At 46.7% G+C, this 19,947-nt stretch overlaps 1 protein-coding gene across 11 annotated transcripts in view; it reads right to left on the bottom strand.

Moving 5' to 3' along the window:
* Positions 1–19,947, bottom strand: part of ANKRD6 (ankyrin repeat domain 6) — a 186,466-nt gene that overhangs the window by 13,448 nt on the left and 153,071 nt on the right. For 5 of the 11 annotated variants that reach the window (XM_032858110.1, XM_032858117.1, XM_032858112.1 and 2 more), the window contains exons 4-9: positions 14,234–14,332; positions 12,414–12,512; positions 8,415–8,513; positions 6,927–7,025; positions 4,872–4,970; positions 3,571–3,648 (exon numbers count right to left, since the gene is read on the bottom strand). In XM_032858110.1, the coding sequence (XP_032714001.1) occupies positions 3,571–3,648; positions 4,872–4,970; positions 6,927–7,025; positions 8,415–8,513; positions 12,414–12,512; positions 14,234–14,332 (573 nt within the window). Of the gene's footprint in view, positions 1–3,570; positions 3,649–4,871; positions 4,971–6,926; positions 7,026–8,414; positions 8,514–9,645; positions 9,763–12,413; positions 12,513–14,233; positions 14,333–18,356; positions 18,695–19,947 lie in introns of those variants that run through there. The other 6 variants (XM_032858109.1, XM_032858116.1, XM_032858115.1 and 3 more) reach the window with 5 other exon arrangements.

Raw genomic sequence — 19,947 nt, 5'->3', positions numbered from 1 at the left:
TTTCTCTTGATCTAACTGTATTCAAGGCACTGGGAGTTTGAGTCAAACACTGAGGTGCATCTGTGAACCACGGTACCAACCACGGGACAGGAATCTCTCAGAAGGAAGCATTTGGTCTGCCCCTTTGAGTGCGGGAAGGTGGAATGGACACAGACTGATAGCGGTCTGATAGCCTGATTTTGGAACCCAGCAGCAGCTGGCTGTAAAATCTTTGGGCAAGTTCTTTGCCCTCTCTGCATTCCCCAGTGTAAATATGGGGAGTTAGTAGGATTAACCAAGACAAGCAGCCGGCTGGCACACGCTGGACCATCAGTCACTGTTAGGTGCCTTCTTCCTGCCCCAGTCCCTAGAGTACCTTGATTGACAGAAGAAGTTTAACAAGGGTACAGATCTTTGAGCTGGCAGACACCTCAGTCTCTGGCTCAGCTCCATACCCTTCCCCCAGCCCCTTGCTCCCAGTTCAAGAGGCACCCACCCCACTTTGACTAAGGGGTCTAGGAAGTGCAAACACTTTCAAGGTCTCAAAATTTTTCTGCAAAGAAACAGTTGGTCTTCTTATGTAAATAGTTCAGCATAGTTTTCAGCTCAATGTTCAACTTCGTGTTCATTAAATTCAAGTGACACTATTATGGGACAAAAAGAATCTCTACGGGCAGCAGGAGACACCTAAATGGAGAATTCTGGACAAATATCTGCCTGTGGCTGAACCAGATTTTTAAATTGTATTTTCATCCCCGAAGCCAACAGCTCTGAAAGTGACCTGGAACCCTGGGTCCACAAGGTTAAAATTACCTTCATGATATTACCACAATGTCGGCCGCCTTCTCTCTCACACTGAGTGTACAGCGGTGTTTACCAGAAGCTGCACACGATACGCCAATGGATCACATGTGCAAGTAAAGGAGGGCCCTCCCATCTTTTTAGGAAAACAGTATGGAGATTTGCAGAAATCAAAAATACTGCTATACTGCTACTTACTCTTCTCACACAACTTGTTTTGATAAAGTTATTTTTCAGAAAATCAACTTCCTTTTGTGGTAACAGAGTTAAAAATGTTTATTATTTAAAAACACTTCGCAAGTTGAATTTCAATTACGGTAACTATTAACAGATATAAGCACAGCTCTTTATGGGCCTCTAGAACATTATGTGTCCCTAGACCAAAAGGTCTGAGAGCCACTGTCCTAAGCCCTTTCTTCAGCTAAATTCAGACTTACTAGGAAGTCTAGTCTGATGCGAAGTGACTAGCGCCCATCGCTCATTCAGCTTATGGTCTGCCGGAACAGAATACAGCCCAGCATCCACCCAAAATTCACTTTCAGAAGCATTTGTGAACAGTATCAATCTAAACTGAGAAGGGATACTCACAGGTCACCCAAATCACCAGAATAATTCCCTCCATAGACCGTGTTATTAGTCAGTGAAAATAACTTTGCATGGCTTACAGCCTTTCTCAGCGAGCCATATCGTCTACCAAATGGAATGTCATCAATCTTTTCCAGTTCACAGAAATCAGGGTATATGGATCTTTACAAAGTAACCTCGAAGGATTGCCATTGAAATCCATGGTCAACTAAGGTGCCAAGGCAAGGAATTTCCTGTTTCACACAGAGGAAGGTTAGTTCTATCACCTCAGAACAGAAGAACAGCCTGTATATAATTTTATGCATATTCGAAAGTTCCTTCTTCGTGTCGAGAATAGAGTTTAGCATATATAATCACGCAAAAAACTTCCATAAAATGTCATCCTGTTTGCTATTCAAGTGGGTGTGTAAAAACTGAAGATTTTCTTGTTTGCTTTTAATGGAAACACTAAAGGAGAATTACATAGGGAAAAGGTCCATGGTAAAGTTTTTTCTCTGTGAACTCAGATCCCTGAGATCTGGAAGACAAAAGGTAGGTAGAGTTAGAGGCCTGTAAGTCTGTGTGCCTTGGGGATACTCCATGCCACGAAGGTTGATGATCATCATACAGCTAAGAACAGAGGTGGCTGTCCGAACTGCCAAATGCTGAAATGCCATGTAACAGAGATGGATTCTGACCTTTATGATAGCATCCCTTACTTTCTGATCTGTAAGAGACCAATATTTTTCTATCAGGATTCATGGATGTGATTCCGTTGATGATTCATTTGCAATAGTTGGAAAGAGGTGGAAACTTTTTCCAAAGCACCACTTGACTTGTTCTTGTCAGGGGCTCCAGAGACTTCCACACACCACTGGGGACCCACTCCATGGGCGACAGGCTGACCAGTTTTCAAAAGGCAAAAATCTTCACCTCTTCCAGATACTGCTAATTATATCAGGTAGGTTTTAAAAACGTAAATGAGGGGTGCCTGGGTGGCTCAGCCGTTAAACATCTGCCTTGGGCTCAGGTCATGATCCCATGGTCCTGGGATCCTGACCAGAATCAGGCTCCCTGCCCGGCGGGAAGCCAGCTTATCCCTTCCCCACTTCCCCTGCTTGGGTTCCCTCTCTTGCTGTCTCTCTGTCAAATAAATAAATAAAGATCTTAAAATTTAAAAAAAAAAATGAAATAAAGGCCACACAGACCTCTGGGCTGATGGGAGTTGGGTACAGCAGGGTCCTATCTAGAATCTTCCTCTGGCTCTCTGAGACTTTACCTGCTTACAGCATCAGGCATATTAAGATTGAAAATGAATCTATTTTTGCTGTAATGTAACAGAGTACCTCTAATCAGGAAGTAAACCATTTCCTTAATATTGGACATTTAGATCCAAATTATTATAACAAAATATTGGACAGCAACAAAAAAGCAAACTGGTTTCCATCATGATGAGTAATTATGTGAACTGCAGAACATTTTCCTATTATAATTAAGATAAAGGGCAGGATACAAAAGGGTATGTATATTGTAGGCACAATTATGAAAATTAGGTGTCTGAAAGGTAATATGAAGAAACAAAAAACCGTTATTTCAGGATGCTAAAATGAGGAACAGCTTATACATTATTAAGTGTTAGATAGTTTCAATCTCAACTCAAATGATACTAATTTTAAGTTAAATGAGGCCCCAAATACCATTACATTCAATAAAAGGAAAGAACACCATTATATTTGACTGCCTCCAGTGGACATTAACTGCTTTGTTTGCCTACAATGGATCCCTTTCTCCCACCTTTCTCTGGGAAAGGCCCCTTCCGACCACACAGTCAAATGGATACAGCTGTCTTCCTAACGTGCCTGTCCTACTTGTTCAGGGTGTTTGCCCCAAGCTCGTCAATCTCGATCCTCTTCTGCATCATTTAAACCAGAACCTTTTCCCCAAGCACTTGGAGAGTTACAGTCCACAAAGCCAGTAAGGACCATGATCCAGCCACAGAGAAGAAAGGATGCCCATGTATGAAGACGAGCCGCTGAAACTTATGTCTCTGGTTCTAGTTATCCTGGGGGCCCACGCGGATTCCTACATTTTCCACTGCCTGATTGTGAACCCATCAATTTCCTACTTAAGGTAGTATGAATTGGCTCTAATAGATGGTCACCAGAGAATCCCAACAACTTTGCAGCCCCACATCAGCCATATAATGGAAAATCCAATAAATCCTACCTGGGGAGCTTTAGTGAGGAGAAGAGCAACTTCCGGATTATTGTGGTAGCGAGCAGTCTCCAGTGGAGTCTGGCCTGCCTAAGGAAAGGCACAGTGGAGGACAAGTGAGTAAAAGACACCAGTCCTGCCCACACCTAGCCCAGCGGGGACACTCAGCCACACTGCAAGCTCAACAAGATACAATCACACGTAAGACCTGGCCCTGCTCTTGAGGCCCACCGCTGTCAGCGGGGGAGCCACGTCACACCCAAGGGCACAGTGACTAGCAGCACACAGCAGCAGCGGGTCAGTACGGACCCTTGAGGAAGCAAAGCTCTGGAATGCCTGCCCACCAAGGAATCCTTCCTAGAAGAGAGAGGAGGGAATGTGAAAGACAAGGTCACAGTGGAAGCTTTCAGCTGAAGAAACACAAAGGACCATCACATGCAGCAGAGCAATGAGTTTTCCCTGGAGGACACTTGGAAGGACAGATGAGGCCCCAGCCAGTCTTAGGACCTGGATTATAAAGAACAATTAGGAAGCTATGGCCATACGGCAGGCTCTAGGGAGATCAAGCCAAAAGGTAGGAGTTGATAACTGAGGGATTCAAAAGAAGGGAAAGACCTCAGGGGACAGGTATGGTAACGCACCACCCAATCAGGTGGGAGAGCTGTGAGGAGGAGGAAAGTGCGGACTGGCTACAGGAGAATTTTGTCAGCTCCAACACTCCCCACCTCTCCACACAACTGTCTGGCCCCCAGCCCCTCTGAGTCTGTGCTGCTTCAGGAGGGCAGAGACCCCAGCTCAGCCTCAAGGAATAAAGGGTGCCTGAGCCAGCGCCTGCCACAGGGCCCAGGAAAGAGACGAAAGGGGGGAGGTGGGATACTGAGAGAGAGAGAGAAGGGGATTTTGGAGAAGAGAATTTTGAGGATGATTAATCTGATGGTCATGTGGCCACTTTTCTGAGAAGCCAATCCATGTATAGGTCAGGAACTCCCTTCCCATAACATCCACTTGTCAGTTTACTCCGATACCCATGACCTTCCCTTTCCTGGCAGGATGTGCTCACTTGAGCTAGGAGTCTAAAGATAAATGCTCGGGGCTCAACAGTTCATGAGCAAGGCTTCCCAAGTCCACTTCTGGGGTCCTCAGCTTTAGCAGAAACCCAGCTCTTACAGAGTAAGGCTGGGGAGCTTTGTGCCTTTTGCAGAATAAGACTGGGTGAGGCTAGGTGCCCTGCGGGAGGTGAGGTAGTAACAACACCCTCCATTCTGGAAAGGGGTGGAAATGATTTTCAGAAACATCGTTGCGACTTCACTTACATTATTAACAATCGTCCCATCTGCTCCAGCTTCCAGTAAGATTTTAACCACCTTCTTGTGATTTAGGGCAGCAGCAACATGAAGTGCTGTGTCTCCAGCCTGAAATTAATAAGAAAGGCTGCTAAACTCCATCTGATAATGGTTTCCAGCCCTCCGGTTTTTCATCCCATGGCCTGGTGGTAGCTTTTCAAATTAGGATTGGCCTTTGATAGGGGACCCTTAGTTCAAGGGTTATGTGGCTCTCTTTCGAGAGGTCTCTTTAAAATGACCTACATACAAAGATCACATTCCTCTCCGACGGAGGATACTAGAAATCACAGAATTGAGTACAGAGGGCAAAGTAATGCTGGGCTGGGGTTGTTGAGAACGGTGAGACCTGAAGCCTTCACCAAGATAGGATAACGGGCACCCAGCCAGGGGCCAGCAGGCTAGCCATCACAGGGCTCTGAACCATGTCCATCTGCCCAGGCAGAGGACCCCTTGGTCTCTGACTACTAGAATGAGCAGAAGCTGGGAGAAAGTGGCTACTTCTACAAGCGCTGGGTCGGGGGGACGGGGGTGGAACCCCAGCCCTGCAGCACCTGTGGGAATGTAAAGAGCCCACTGGGAATCCCTTTGCAGGCTCAGGGGGTTCTTCATTTGGGTGGACTCACTGAAGAAAAATCAGTGTTCACTTAAGACCAGCAGTTTTTAACCTCTTACCAAGTAGCCTATAATAAAGTTCATATTTTCTTCATACAAAAGATGGTCAGTCAACTACGGAAGGAGGCTATGGACAACGGCAGCTTCATGGGCCAGTCCCCAAGCAAAGGATATAAACAAATGAGGCAAATACAGATGTGAAGTAATCTGTTCTCTCCCACTAGGCGAGCAGGTCACGTTCCAGATGATGGGTTTTCTTGGGCAGCATGGAAATCCACCTGCCCCGTGGCCCTCGGCCCCCAGGAGTAGCCAGGGCAGTTGTGGTTCACTGCTGAGTCACTTAGTTGTGGGTGCTGGGGGATGCTCTCCAGCAGGGGTTTCCAAGCTTGGCTGCAAACTGGAGTCACCTCTGGAGCTTTGAGAACTATTGCCATCCTGGTCACACCCCCAGACTCTGATTGAATTGTTTTGAAGTGTGCATTGGGTATGGGGATTTCTCAAAGCTCTCAGGGGACTGAAACATCCTGCCAAGGTTGAAAAACACGAGTTCATGGGGGCTGGCTAAGTGTCACCTGTCTGATGAGCTAGAAGCCGCTGGAAGCCTGGAGAATGACAGGATTAGGTATACAGCTGGGCCAGTGGTTCTCAATCCTGTCTGCACACTCAGGTCAAGGGCTCTCTAAAAATCCTATTACCTGGATTCTGGTCTTTTAAACTGCTGTAAGATTCAGCAGTGGTATTTATAATTTCCCTGTTGATTCTTAATATACAGTGGGAGTCAGAAACCACTGTTAGTGGGACACAGTTAATCTGAATAATGATCTGTTTTTAAAATTTCTGATATACGTACCCATACTCAGAAAGGACAATGTTATCACTTAGGTATCAGTAAATATCAAGACATTTAACAAATTGAAGCTACTGTAAGTCACACACATTGCCATAGGACACTGTAATAATCACAGTTTTATGGCAAAACCCCAGGATATGGCACAGATGCTGATCACATACCCAATTTTTCAGAGACCAGAGACTCCATCAGCTCCAAGTGGCAGTGCAAGGAGCAGAACTCAAGGAGTCAGGAGACACCCAATTCCCTTGCTTATTAAGCCACATTCCTCTTTGTGGGTTTTCTTTGTAAAAGCGTTACAAGCAAAACCTGCCCCAGGATCTTCAGAAAGTGTTTGATATGCAAATATGGAGATATGCACTGGAATGGGAAGAGCAGGCTCCCTCCAGGAAGCCAGATAAACCAGGAGCGCAGAACTCCGTGCACTACAGAACTCCGAGCAATAGTCTCGCCTCATCCCAGACTAGAGGCTCCCAGCAGCCTCTGACCCCACTTGTGCTAACACACCTGCCAGCCTCGTGGGAAGGGGGCCCGGTAGCCGTGGGGAGGACACATGCACTGACCTGGTTCTTTTCATGGACAGAACAGAAAGCACTGAGGAGGAGCTTAATGATGGACAAGTGATTATAGCGTGCAGCAACGTGCAAACAGGTGTCGCCTGCCTGCGGACAGAAATCAAACTCTGAGCACAATCTGAGCAGTTACTGGTGGAAGGAAAAAAAATAAGAAAAGAAAAAATTGATTAAAAAACTGGCAGACTAGCATATGTTCAAGGTTATCAGCCTGAACAGGAAGCCTTCACTTCCCCGTGGACCCTTCACCGCGAGACCCACAGCTTTGGCTGCGGTCTGCGGCTCTGCGGGCGTTCTGCTGTGCAGACTCTGGGCTGTCAGGTTTCAGATGCTGGATGCCCGCTCCCCACGAGGCCTTCACCAGAGCCAAGGCAGACTCTGCTTACCCAGCGCTTGACAGGAACCCATTCACCACAGCCTCTCCTACAGCCCCATGCTCTGGAGCACACGGAATTAAGACCAACAGCACTGCTTTGGAAACGAGCCCTCCTCCATCATGGATTCCTCATGGCTCAAAAGACAGTGTGGCAGGGAGAGCACTCAGATTTTAAGATCACGCGTGTTGTAAAAAAAAGTTCGAGCTGCGTCTCATTTGAGTAGGACCCCGATAGCTCATATGGGGCAGAGCAGTCTGGGGGAGCAGAGGAAGAGGCAATCACTGGCGTAAAACAGGGCATTCAGAGAAAAACCTCACGATCAATATCTTCCTTAGTGGTCACCGGCTAAACCGCTCACAGAGAAACAAAACTGGAGACAAAGTCAGGACATTCTGCGGTGTTTTCTTGATATTTTCATTCAAACTTTGTCTAGAGACAACGGCCACTCAGCATAACCTTCTCCCCTGGATTAAGAAGCAGCCAAGTTCAGAGCCTAGGTCCAGGGCATTCTAAGACCCACTCTAGAGAAGTCTGACTTCAAAGACCATTTTTTGAGAGGAACCCCAGTCAGAGTCTCTAGTCGAGGAATGAGGCCGGGGACTCGTAAAGGAAAGATGGCTGCTTGTGGAGGGAGGGGGCATGCCCACGTGACCTCAACAGTCAGGAATCCTCTAAGAACTAGACCCATCAGCTCTTCCCAAGGGCACGTCCCTAACTGATTTGTAGACACAGGCCCTGGAGCATCAGACGACCTTCTTCCCTGGATGGTACCGTCTGACATTCGCTAACTGTACAACACTATGTGGGCAGAGATTTTCTGGACTCATTTGCAAGCGCATGCTAGGAGAAACATTGAAACAAACCCAGGCTGAGGAGCAGAGGGGAAAAGGATGGGAGAAAAGCAGTATTTGAGTCTTGATTCCTCTTCTCCTGCCCCTGGCCGACCACTCAGGACGTAGCCAAAAAAACGAACACTTTTTAGACAGTCCCCAAACACGTTTCACATTTTCATTTTCTAGGTGTTAATACTGAAGTATGCTTTTAGGGTTACTTTCCAAGGGGACACAAGAGAGCGCGAGAGAAGCCGGATTTGTTCACCCACATTATTTTTGAGGTCGGCACGGGACCCGCCCAGCAGGAGGACGCGTGTGCTCTGGGAGTGGCTGTTCTGGCAGGCCAGGTGCAGAGCGGTGTTTCCCGCCTTGGAGAGAGGCAAGAGAAGGGAGGACACGTTAGCAACTCGCTTCTTGGCAGACCTGCACCGGGCAGGCTTTGCAGAAGGTTGACGGATACTTGCAAGAAAAAAAAAAAAAAGGGTCAATGCTCACATTCTCTGCTTCCTGATTGGTGACCCCGGCAGAGGGGTTTCAGCCGCAAGAATAGTTAATATGGAATCCGGAAAGCCACAAGAGTCCCATGGGTCATAAAACCTTGGCTCTGCAACTTACTAGTTGAAAGTCACTGGTCAAGGCTCTTCATATGCTGTCCTGAATTCCTTACCTGTAAAATGGAGTGTGACCCCTACATCCTGAGGCCGTGAGGGTTAATCGGGAGTACCCAGGAGAGTGTTTACTTAATGGCAAAATGCTGTGCCCGCATGCTGCATTGCACTCATTTTGGAGAGGACCACAGCCTTCCCACCCAACACGGACAACAGCTGTGGCTACCATACTCCACCAATGGAGTAAAAGCAACAGAGGCCATGTCCTGTGGGGGTAGCTAATGTAGATTAACTTGTAGGCCTTCTGCAAACTGTCCATTCTTGCATTTTCCTTAAATGTCAAAATTAAAACTATGGTCAAGGTACCCACACAGCAGGCAACACAATTACGTCCACCGCTTATCATACAGATGGAGACCCTCGTGCTTTTTGGGCTCCACCAGCAATATGCCATTTCACAGGGACGTCAAGCGTCAGAATAATGTCTAGAGCAATCTTTCAGAAGGAACTCATGACACAAACAGAATTTTAAAACCGTGCAAACAGTGCCTGCAAGGCTGCTGATAAAAGTGACAAGAAATGCAGACAGCGTTAAGAAGAGATTTGGTGTTCGTCTGAGAGAGCCTGGGAGCATGCGGGGGGTGGAGTCTACAAGCTCAGTGACTGTTGGGCTGAGCTACAAAGTGGGGTCAGGACTGCGACTGTGTGGGCTCAGAGCTGTTCACTGCCTGCTTACAGCCCTTCCTCGCCCTGGAGCTGCGTCCACTGCACTGTCTGCCCAGACTCCGACAACGTTCTATTCCTCAGCTTCTTGAAAATAATGAGTTTTATTTTTAAAAGCAAAACGAAACACAACACACAGAGAAAAACCGTATGTTGCTGGTTCACTTACCTCCCCTCTCATACCCCTTGCTCCAAGTAGCCTGGGTAGAATCTTTCTGGCTCACTGCTCCCTCCAAGGAGCTGGAAGGTTACAAGCCTGAGGGCTTAGTGACCTCCCTCGTTATCAACCTTCTACTGCATCAGAGTCACCTGGGGAAGCTGTTAAGACTACGGTGCTCAGCAGCGACCCTTCTAGGGATTCTGATTTACTTGGCCTGGGGTGGAGTCTGGGCAGGTCAGGTGTCAGCACTGCAAGTCCTCAACTCTAAAAACCTCTGGACCCAGGGAAAAGTGGGACAGCCTGTCACTCTAGGCCCGGTTACCGGGTGAGTTTGCTCCCTCCCCCCATGGTTTTTGTTTAAAGTTTTCCAGGAGATTTTAAAGCACAGACACGTAGGGAGCCACTGCTAGCTTCGCTCTCAGAAACAAAGGATCAGCCCACATTTTAAACACTCCATTCCTGGTGCAAGGGCTCGGCGCCTGGCTTGGTGTAATTCTTACAGCACTGGCAGTAGGTTGTCTCAAAGGTGTTGGCTTTGTGGCAGTTACTTAATGTGTTGAAATAAAAGGAATCTGATGGTTCTAGAACCATACACCAAGCTTTGCTAATAAGAAAATATCAATTACGCTGAAAAACATTTGGATTGAGAAAATTAAAAACCGCGGGCATAGAACACACAAATGATGGTATATTCAGACACTGGACTATTACTGGGGGATAAATGGAATGAACTAGTCTCACATGTAACATGGAGGACACTCAAAAACGTGAGGGGAAGACGTCAGGCATGAAATGCTACATACTCTACGATTGCTTTACATGATGTTCTGGGAAAGGCAAAGCAGGTCGGCGGTTGCCAGGAGCTGGGAGTGGTGGGTGGGTGGGAGATTGTCACCCAGGGACATAAAGGAAGTCTTTGGGGCGATGGAAACATTCTACATCTTGATTGCGGAGGTGGTTACACAACTGTGTACATTCGTCAAAACTCATACAATATACCTAAGAGGCTGAACTTTATTGTGTATGGATTGTACTTCGGGAGCTGACATTTAGAAAATGTGACCTAAGTGGGAATATATATGCAGCAGGCGTTTTTCCGTCCCGAGTAATGAGTACTTATTCCCCAGACTGGGGCTGATACACTTCCTGAGTAAGTTCTTACACAACAGAATGTTCTTACACAACAGAGGATCATTCAACCTTAAAAAAAGAAAGAAATTCTATCATTTGGGACATGTATGAACCCAGAGCACATTATGCAAAATGAAATAAGCCAGACAGAGAAGCAAATACGGTAAGTATCACTTACATGTAGAGGGTGGGGGAAAACAGGGAAACGCTGGGAGAAGGGTATAAAGTTTCAGTTTTAAGACGGGTATCCTCTAACATACAGCATGGTGACTGTGGTTGATAAACTGTATATGAAGAATAGAACTGAAACATTTACATCAAAAACTTTTTAGAACTATAAACATGAGATGATGGGCATGTTCATTAACCTGATGGGGGTAATAATCCTTGTACAACATACACATATCTCAAGTCATCACTTTGTACGTTTTCAATACCTTACAATTTTATTTGTCAGTCATTTATACCTCAGTAAAGCAGAGGAAAGGGCCTTTTTAGAGGCTTTGCTGGAGGACGTGGCTGGTGCAGAACGTGGAAGTCCTGTTCTGGGACAGCACCTACCTTTGCTTGTGACAGTCTCTGCTGTTCTATCTAGAGAGATCTTGTGGTTTTCTGCAATACCTTTGGGGCCCCATACAGGACAGGAGGCAGTGTGGTGGCTCAGAGGGACTCAGGCTAGTTTATGGACCAGACTGTGTCATGAACAAGTCATGTGGCTTCGTTGACACTACTGGCTCCCAGCTCAGGCTTCCCTATCCATTAACTGGGAACCACTGGCTTCTCAGAGTTCCAGGATCTACGATACAACATGGGTCTGCCTACAACTCCTGTTCCAGACAATATACCACTTTGAAGAAATGAAGCAGCCACCAGTCTCCCAGGCAGTGGCTCAGGCATGATCGGAGATCTTACGATGCATGGGCTGCTTCTTTTCCTCATGCTTTTGTCCCATGAGGAAACTATGAGAAACATTAAACCAGTAGACGACAGTGCAAAGGTGTGTGGAGTGTCACGGGAGCTCTGCAGGAAATAGGAGGCTACTGCCCTGGGAGCCCAGGTTGCAGGTTTATAGGTGGCCATGAGGAGCAGGCTTTCCCCAAAGGAGCGGGGTGGGGGCGGGGACACGGTGAGCCCACTCTGATAGCGCACGAGGCACATACTGGGAAAGGCTCAGGGAAGAGGCTGCCCACAGGCTGAGACCCCTCCAGGGATGCCGGAGACAGCGTCAGGCGGGGGAGCTTTACTGGAAGTTTCCTGAGCGGAGGAGGAGCAGGATGAAGAAGGGACTAAGCAAAGTGGCCAGTCTGCTGTGAGGTTCTGCAGAGATGCCTTCATTACTAATGAGCACAGAAGGAGGGGGATGAGACATGATAAGCAACCGGAGGGAGACAGGAAGATGCAGAAGAGGTGCTGCTGGCCCCTCCCTGTCTCCAGGAGGAGGGGCTGCTTGCCCAACCTGGATAAACCAACGGGAAAGCGGCGAGAGCCTGGAGAATTCAGAGGAAGACTCTTGCTCACCATGGAGATTAGGTTTCATTTCCCCTGCTCCCCCCAGCTCCTGCTTCGCTGAAGAGGCTCATGCGGGGACGACAGCCCTCGCTGTCCTCACCTGTGAACGGAGCCTTCTAGCACCTGCGGGGCCTCACCTTGTTCTTGGCAAGCACGTTGGCTCCTGCTTTAACGAGCAGTTTGGCTGACTGGCTAAAACCGTGCCAGGATGCTTCGTGTAGGGCTGTATTCCCGTCCTGAGGAACACAGACGGAGACAGAGAGCACATTACCCGAGACCTAATTCATCTCATTAGAATCGATATATCATAGTGTATTTCTGGGGCACACCACAGCTCCTTTCTCAAATGGGGCTTCTCATCGGAATCACAGAGCCCAGAAAATGATTTCACTGGCTAGTTTCTCCACTCTCCCAGAAATGGTACATAACAAGAAACATTTTATATTTTTTATAAAAAAAAAAAATTGGGGGGAGGGGCAGCGGGAGAGGGGGTGAGAGAATTTTAAGCAAGCTCCACCCACAGCACGGAGCCCAACTCGGGGCTCGATCCCATGACCCTGAGATCATGACCTGAGCTGAAATCATGTCGGATGCCGCCCAGGCGCCCCAGCAAGTACCATTTTGGATGATGTATAGGGCTTCAATCTCTCCGGGAACCCCGGTTGAGAAAGGCTCATCCATAGGACACATTTAGCAGGAACATGACGTTCATTCCTTCCCACCTCCATTACCCCTTGCTCCTGGCCCCAGAGAGGACTCTGCAAAGATCAGGCAAGTGAGGAGTCCAGGTCATAAGCTGTCGGGCCCAGGAACTGGATAGGCAGATTCTTCTCTTTTTCTTCCCCCAAATTTAATCTCACCCAGTTTAATCCAAAGTCTCAGGGACCGAAACAAATAAGCAGACCCTGAGACAATGGTGACTTGTAAAGAAGATAAACAAGTGTTCTCCATTCATGGCTTCTTAAATATAAGTCAACCAATTAACACACACAGTTGGTATTTGCTTAACTTCCTCTAACAGAAATATTAAGTGCAGTGAAGTGAGTGGGGTAGGGCTGAGAGGGCTGGGGTTACAGGGAGGGAGAGGCATGCAGAGGAGGGGTGGAGCTGGGCTGGGGGCAGGGGGGTGCACTGTCCGGTCACATCCGGCTGCTGGCTTTGGCTTCTCTTCGTCCACACCACGAGACTGGCTGAATGGCACCGATACCCTCAAGGAGAAGGCTAGGTAGGGTCTCAAAGGCCTGGGAGCGGGGTGGTGCTAGGGATGGTGGTGGCCATGTGTAGGCTGGCCCGGGGGACTGACTGAACACAGCAGGAAGCAGAAGGAAAAGTGACCGGATGGGGACACGGGTGAGGGGGTTTCTGGTGTGCTGATAATTATCTGGTCGCTCACAAAGGGATGCTCAGTTAGTGAAAACGCATTGAACTGCACACTTATAATTTGCATATTTCTCTGTAGGACACTTTGTTAAAAAGTTGTCTAAAAAGTAAACACGGGCTGAACTGTACTTAATGACAAAGTTCCCTGTTTTAAGATTAATGATTTAAAAGCAATGACTAGTATAAAATATATCATTGGGATTTCTTAAAGAATTGATTTTGTTCATTTTTTTCCTTCCAATATATTTCAAATTAATTCTAATATATATTTTTAAAGGAGGATGAGCAAGTTAATTTGAGTCCAGGGCACATGCCTTCCCCCAGCCAGGCCTCCACAGTTCTCATTATTTCTAGACTTTTTTTCTTTACCATTTATATATGTGGTTGCCCATTGCTGCCACAGAACAGGGGGAGGAATGAAAAAATATGATTTGTTGGGATATGAGATGCTCTTTCAAAAGAAAGTTGGGCTGATTTATCATGTTAAAGCATGAGTGAGAAGACTTAGGAAGGATAACATCTCGAACAGTCACAAGTTCCCAAAGCAGGGTCCTCAGGTGGCCCTGTCCCCCGTCACCTTGTCTTGGCGGTCCAGAGCACAGCCTTCCTGGATGAGCGCCGCGATGACGTCTGTGTTCCCCACCACTGTGGCCCGGTGCAAGGCAGTCTGATCCCCCTGCAGAGGGACGTGGAGGCAGGAACAGCAGTCAGCTCTCCCAGCCCTGCCCTGCAGCACTCCCTGCACTACTCTGACACAAGGACATCTCCTGTCCTCCATTGGAGCAGACCAGCCATCATGCCAGGCAGAGCTCTTCTGTTCGCAAACTCAGTGGGGAACTTCAAACCAACCACAGAACAGCTTCAGAGCTGACCTTCAGAATGAGGATCAGGCACTCACCTGCCGCCCCAAGGAATGGCAGTGTTCAGAGATATGACTGTCAGGTCTGTGAAAAGTGGGTCTGAGAGCTAGACTGCGTGTGCCGTGAAATTAAGCCAGCAATCTTTACTCCCTGCTGAGTCCTGTAGTTGCCTGCTCTCATTCAGAGGCATCACTCCCCAGCTGTGTCAGCTAGCAACACTAGCAACAGGATTTGATGAAGGGCGCTTATTTGTGGATCGACTTATATGGGCTGAGGGCAATGCAGCGGTTTATACCACGTCGTCTGATGACTCCAGGGGCTATAAGCTATCACTGCATACATCTGTGCAGCCTCTTCTGACATGTCATGACAGCATCCTCGCTGATTCATGCTGCCTTTTCTTTAGGATCAGATGCCAGGGATTGCTGACCTTCTCTTTCTGCATCAGGGCGGCAAAGGGAACTTGACCCTTTCCCCTAAGTGCATTTGAGAGAAAGTAAGATGGTCCAGATAAGAGAGAGTTCCCAAGTCTGTAAGAGCACATCTCATCTCTGACATATACTCAGGAAATCAAGTCGAGACAAATTAAGTCTGGCCTGGGGTCCAAACTGGAATGGGGAGGTAAGTGAACAGTGTGGAAAACTTCTGGTAGGGAGGAAGGGGTGCAGGCAAGGGGGACAGGAGATGTGAATCTTGCACAGTCTTGGGAGATACCTGGCACTTCACTGGGCCTCAGTTTCTTAACCTGCACCTGTAAAAGGAGGGTGGGTGCTCCCCCAGGTCTGTCCCTTCCCTTCTTGGGTTCTAGGATTTGGCTGGTAAGAGTGCTGCACAAAACGTTCTTGTGGAGCACCAGAGGGGCAAAGGACATGCCCCTGGGCATCCCTCATCTTCAGCCCAAGAGAGGAAAGAGAGACTACTATAAGACAAAAAATATGGAGCTTTTTTAAAGAGGGTTGCACTGATACCTATGAACTGCCTTAATGAAGTACTGATTCTGCTTACTGAACACCTTGGGATCTAGAACAAACAGCAATGTGCATTAAAGTCACTTGACCCAAACAGAAATTCTGGAGGTGGATGGTCGTAATGGTTGTACAACAGTGCGAATGTGCTTAACGCCACTGAACCGTACAGTTAAAAATGGTTAAAATGATAAATTTTATATTACATGTGTTTTATCACAATAAAAAGCACTTAATGCTATTTAAAACTCACGTTTACTTTCTTAAAATTAAAAAAAAATCTCCCTTCAAAAATCCATGAGGGGAAGTGATTTTTATTTTTCTCCCTTATAGTTTTAAATAGTTTTCTACTTTTTATACTTAACAAATACAATTTTAGCCACAGGAAAAACTGCTATTTATTGAAAGTCTACGTTGTAACAATACACTGATAATGGGACTATCCGTGTCTCGGACTCTTTTCTCACTGTTTATGTGTAGAATGTAAGGGATTTCCACAGTGATGGGAGCACATCCAGCTCCAGTATTACGATTTGTCCACTGCCCACAGCATGACTATCATGAACCCTCCCCCTCAGCATCCTAAACCATTATTCCCATTACACATTAGGTTTAGACTGGGTTTTCTTCTTGTCCACCTTCCCAGAGACCCCTTACTCAACGAGAACCCTTTCTGCGGGCCTGCAGTCACAAGAACGTGGCCCCTGGTGGGTGGGTGAAGAAGGCACATCAAGCCATTACACACTCACTTCGAACATTCTAGGAACTGTTTCCAGAGGCCAAGCACTATGTCCCAACAAGTCATCCTATGAGAAACTGCCCAAGTCTTAACTTTAAAAAATTTCTGGAAGAATTTCCAAGACTGCCATTTCCCCCATCAGAATGGTGACAGGTTTTCCCAAAATGGGCCTCAAGTGCAACTTATGACCTGAGGAGAAAGATGGTGCTCTGGTCTCGGCAAGAAGGGGAGACTGCAGCCCACCCTCTAGGGGCAAACACTGATGGGGCCTTTTAAAATTCCCCCAGACTGCGGGCACTCGAATCCGCACTCTTTGCACTGATGAGAACAACCTTGTCATAGAACAGAACTTAACCATTCAATCTGTGTTGTGCACAAAGCCCGGAACTCATGGGTCATGTCAGCCACTCTTTGGTCGGAGCCAGTGCATGAGGGGCCTCGGCTGGTTGGGGCACCGTCTAGCCTAAGCCTTGCTGCAGGTTAAGTGCTTTATCCTGTTTCACAAGCTGCCCCTCAAACACGAGTTTAAGCAGCTTTGGAGCCAGAACATCACTATTATTTATTACTTGCTCTCAGCAGGAATCTTCCATTTTTGCTTCCCTGGAGAGGTCTTTCCTTTGTGAAACTCTAGCTCAACGAAAGAAGCTAAATCTAACTTTTGGTTTAGCCTTCAAAAGTAAATTTCCAGATGGATTATCAAGACTCAAGGAAATCTAAGGACTTGGGCGAGGCTGCAGTGAGGACACTAACTGTCCTAAGCCATGGCACAGGTGTCTCTCCCAGAGACCCTTTAGGAGCACTGCCTGTCTCCAGACCACCGCTTCCCCTCCGTCTTCACTGCCTCAGAGACCTCACTCTGAGCCTGGGGCCTGGCCTCATCAGTTGGATAGAGACTGCAGAGAAGGCCAACGTCAGCCTTTCCCCACCGAAAGTGGCTGTCATTCAGCCACGCCGTTAGCTTTGCAAACACTGGATGGGACGGTTCTGGAGGACTGAGGAAGGGACTTTCTCTGGCTTACAAACAACAGCTACTCCAAAGTTACGAGGATGAGAGCTGAAGGCCACTCAGAGAGACAGGAAACCTATAAGCAAAGAGCCACCCTGGGCTATCTATCTCAGGGCTACTCTTCCCCAGAACACACAACCCAGTTGAGCGCCTTAGACTCTCAACTGAAACAGGGCCTCCTGTTTTTCTCCTATAAAATTTACTGTGGAAGTATTTCCTCTTTGAAACAGGAAACAGAAAACCACCAAGCGTGTCCTTACTACACACGTATTAGCAGACCCAGGCAGCAACTCTGACATAATCCTTATGTCTATATTATCTAAATACACCATGAAATTCTGAAACTTTGAAAAAAAAAAAAGGTGGAAAAAGTATGACACGCTTAACAGCACTCAAAAGTTATTTGTTCAGTAAATATTTATTGGCCTTCCACTACACTCCAAGTGGCATCTAATTCTCATTTTATTGATAAAAAAAATTAAAAAAGCAAAAAAACAAAGGCTCAGTGCTGTTCAGTGCCTACCCAAGGATAACCAGCTAATTCGGGATAGCATGGTTAGGCCAGAATTCAAATTGTCAAGGCTCTTTGAGCTCAAATCCAAGCTATTTCCACCCCGTGAAGTCAATGAACCTCAGTGCAGGCCTTAAAAAAGATCAGCTGCCTCTTGATGGCATCCCCTGGCTGAGTGCTTAGCACAAGGCCACGGCCACTCCAGGCGCCCAAGAAGTATCTGTGGAATGATTAACTACAAGGAAGCAGAAGGAAAAACACTGCAGCTGGAAACGCCGAGAGCCGGCCACCTTGCAGTTTGGCACTTCAGGCTGGAACATGCTGACCTGTTTGCAAAGTGTGTGAACTGCCAGCCCTCAATGTTTCTGACTTCAGTGCTGCTCACTTACGGAACTGAAAGTCTACATCTTTGTTGTGAAATACTTTTAGTTCTCTCTCCTACGTGGTGTAAGAGAACAGGCACAACGCACACAGATGCCGAAGCTAAGCTCATGGAAGAAACCTGAGTCCCACTAAGACGGAACATGTCCCTCTTCAGGATGGATCCCCCCAGGTGGCACAGATGGACATGTCACCAGGAAGCCCAGAACGGTGCAGGTGTGCAAAGCAAGTTGCTGACCTCTTTTTCTCTCTCTGATCTTCTAGGGTTCTTCCTAGCCTTTCTTCTCTGGTTTTTCTTATTTTTTTCTTCCTTCGTGGCTTTTATCTTGGCCACAGGGTCCTGGACTATTTCTGAGGCGGGGGCCGTGTGGTTGCTCATTGACCAATGAGAGATGGCATTAGAGCTCCAGTGTGAGTTGACAGGATTGGCCGGAAGCAAGAGGGAATTTTCTCCTGGAGTTGCATATTCTAAAGAACTGGTTTCCACAGGTGGAAATTCATAATAATCCCATTCCAGGCCACTGGAGGTCATTCTTCAACTAATTCTCTGTCCTTACCATGACATTAGGAATGTATCTGTAGAATATGAAGTTAGGAGTAAATTCCTCACAACATTAACATTCTCTATTTCTATCCATCATCAAGGCAGGTGACTTCTGAACTGATTTTTTCCAAAAATTAATGTCCCACCTTCTTTAAAAAAGCACCCATAGTTTTTGTCTGCAAATTCTTGCATGACTGTTAAAGCTGATCGCCAACAGGCACAGTAAATATGAAGAGAGCCATGAACAATATCCCAGCAAACTGCTTCAGAACTAGTGAAGATCAACGCTACCTTCTCCTTTCCCAACCATTTTTACACTGTTTTGTTGCTGTGTTTTTGTTTTGCTTTGTCTTGATTTAAGTTATCAGGGAGAAGCAATGTACACATTGTCTGATCAGGGCAAGGAAAAGATGCAAGAAAAGGCATTATTCCAACAAATGAAATGAAGGCGCTCCTGACTAAAGGTAGCGCTGCATTACCTTCGGCTGCCATGTCTCCCCTCCTTGGCTACCTTGTGAAAACTCCTACTTTACTTCCTACCTTGCCCGATATAAACACCCCAGCCTGACAGAAGCTTCTAGGAAGTTAGCATGGCTTTTGCTGCATGAGAACACAGTGATTCTTGGAGCACAAGACCTGAAGCAGGACTTGGTTAGGAATGGGTTAGCACCCTGGTATGGTAGCCTAGCCAGCATGGCCAGTGACGAATTTAATTATGCAAAGAGAAGATGTGATGCATCCAAACAGGTCTGCACCAGCAACCCCATGTTCTGCCTTTTCTGTGGTCAGAATCTCTTCTCTCTCCTTGTATGTTCATTCCTGTCATCTAAGGAGATGATATATAATCAGGAATGTTATGATGGTTATAGTGCAGGGGAAAAATGTATTATGACTCAAGATGGAAATCAATAGCCAAAAGCTAAATCAGCATCTTTTGAAAGTAACATTTTTGATGACCCAGTAGGTTCCAAATATAACCAGAGATTTATGAATAATACTGGACAGCCTTCTGCCTGTACATAAAACAATGACATTTAGTTATTTCTTTACAAATGCTATCTGTCCCATTTGTATGCCTGCCAAGTTTTAGAACATTACACAGACAACTAAAGAAAATTAGAAGCACTTTAGTAACCTATACCCTAGCACATCTGAGGGCCCGAAATTTGATTAACACTCTGTAACCACAGTTATTAAAGGTGAATCAGGAAGAGATTATGATAAGTGAAAATTCTGTACAATTTTGTGTTTCTCACAAAAGTTATTTCTTAGAGTCTTACCACAC

The sequence above is a fragment of the Lontra canadensis genome, unplaced genomic scaffold (genome assembly GCF_010015895.1).
Source record: "Lontra canadensis isolate GAN:19392208 unplaced genomic scaffold, GSC_riverotter_1.0 scaffold14, whole genome shotgun sequence".
NCBI classification, from domain to species: domain Eukaryota; kingdom Metazoa; phylum Chordata; class Mammalia; order Carnivora; family Mustelidae; genus Lontra; species Lontra canadensis.
Note: the sequence above shows the minus strand (reverse complement) of the source record. Positions and strands in the feature narration are given on the sequence as shown.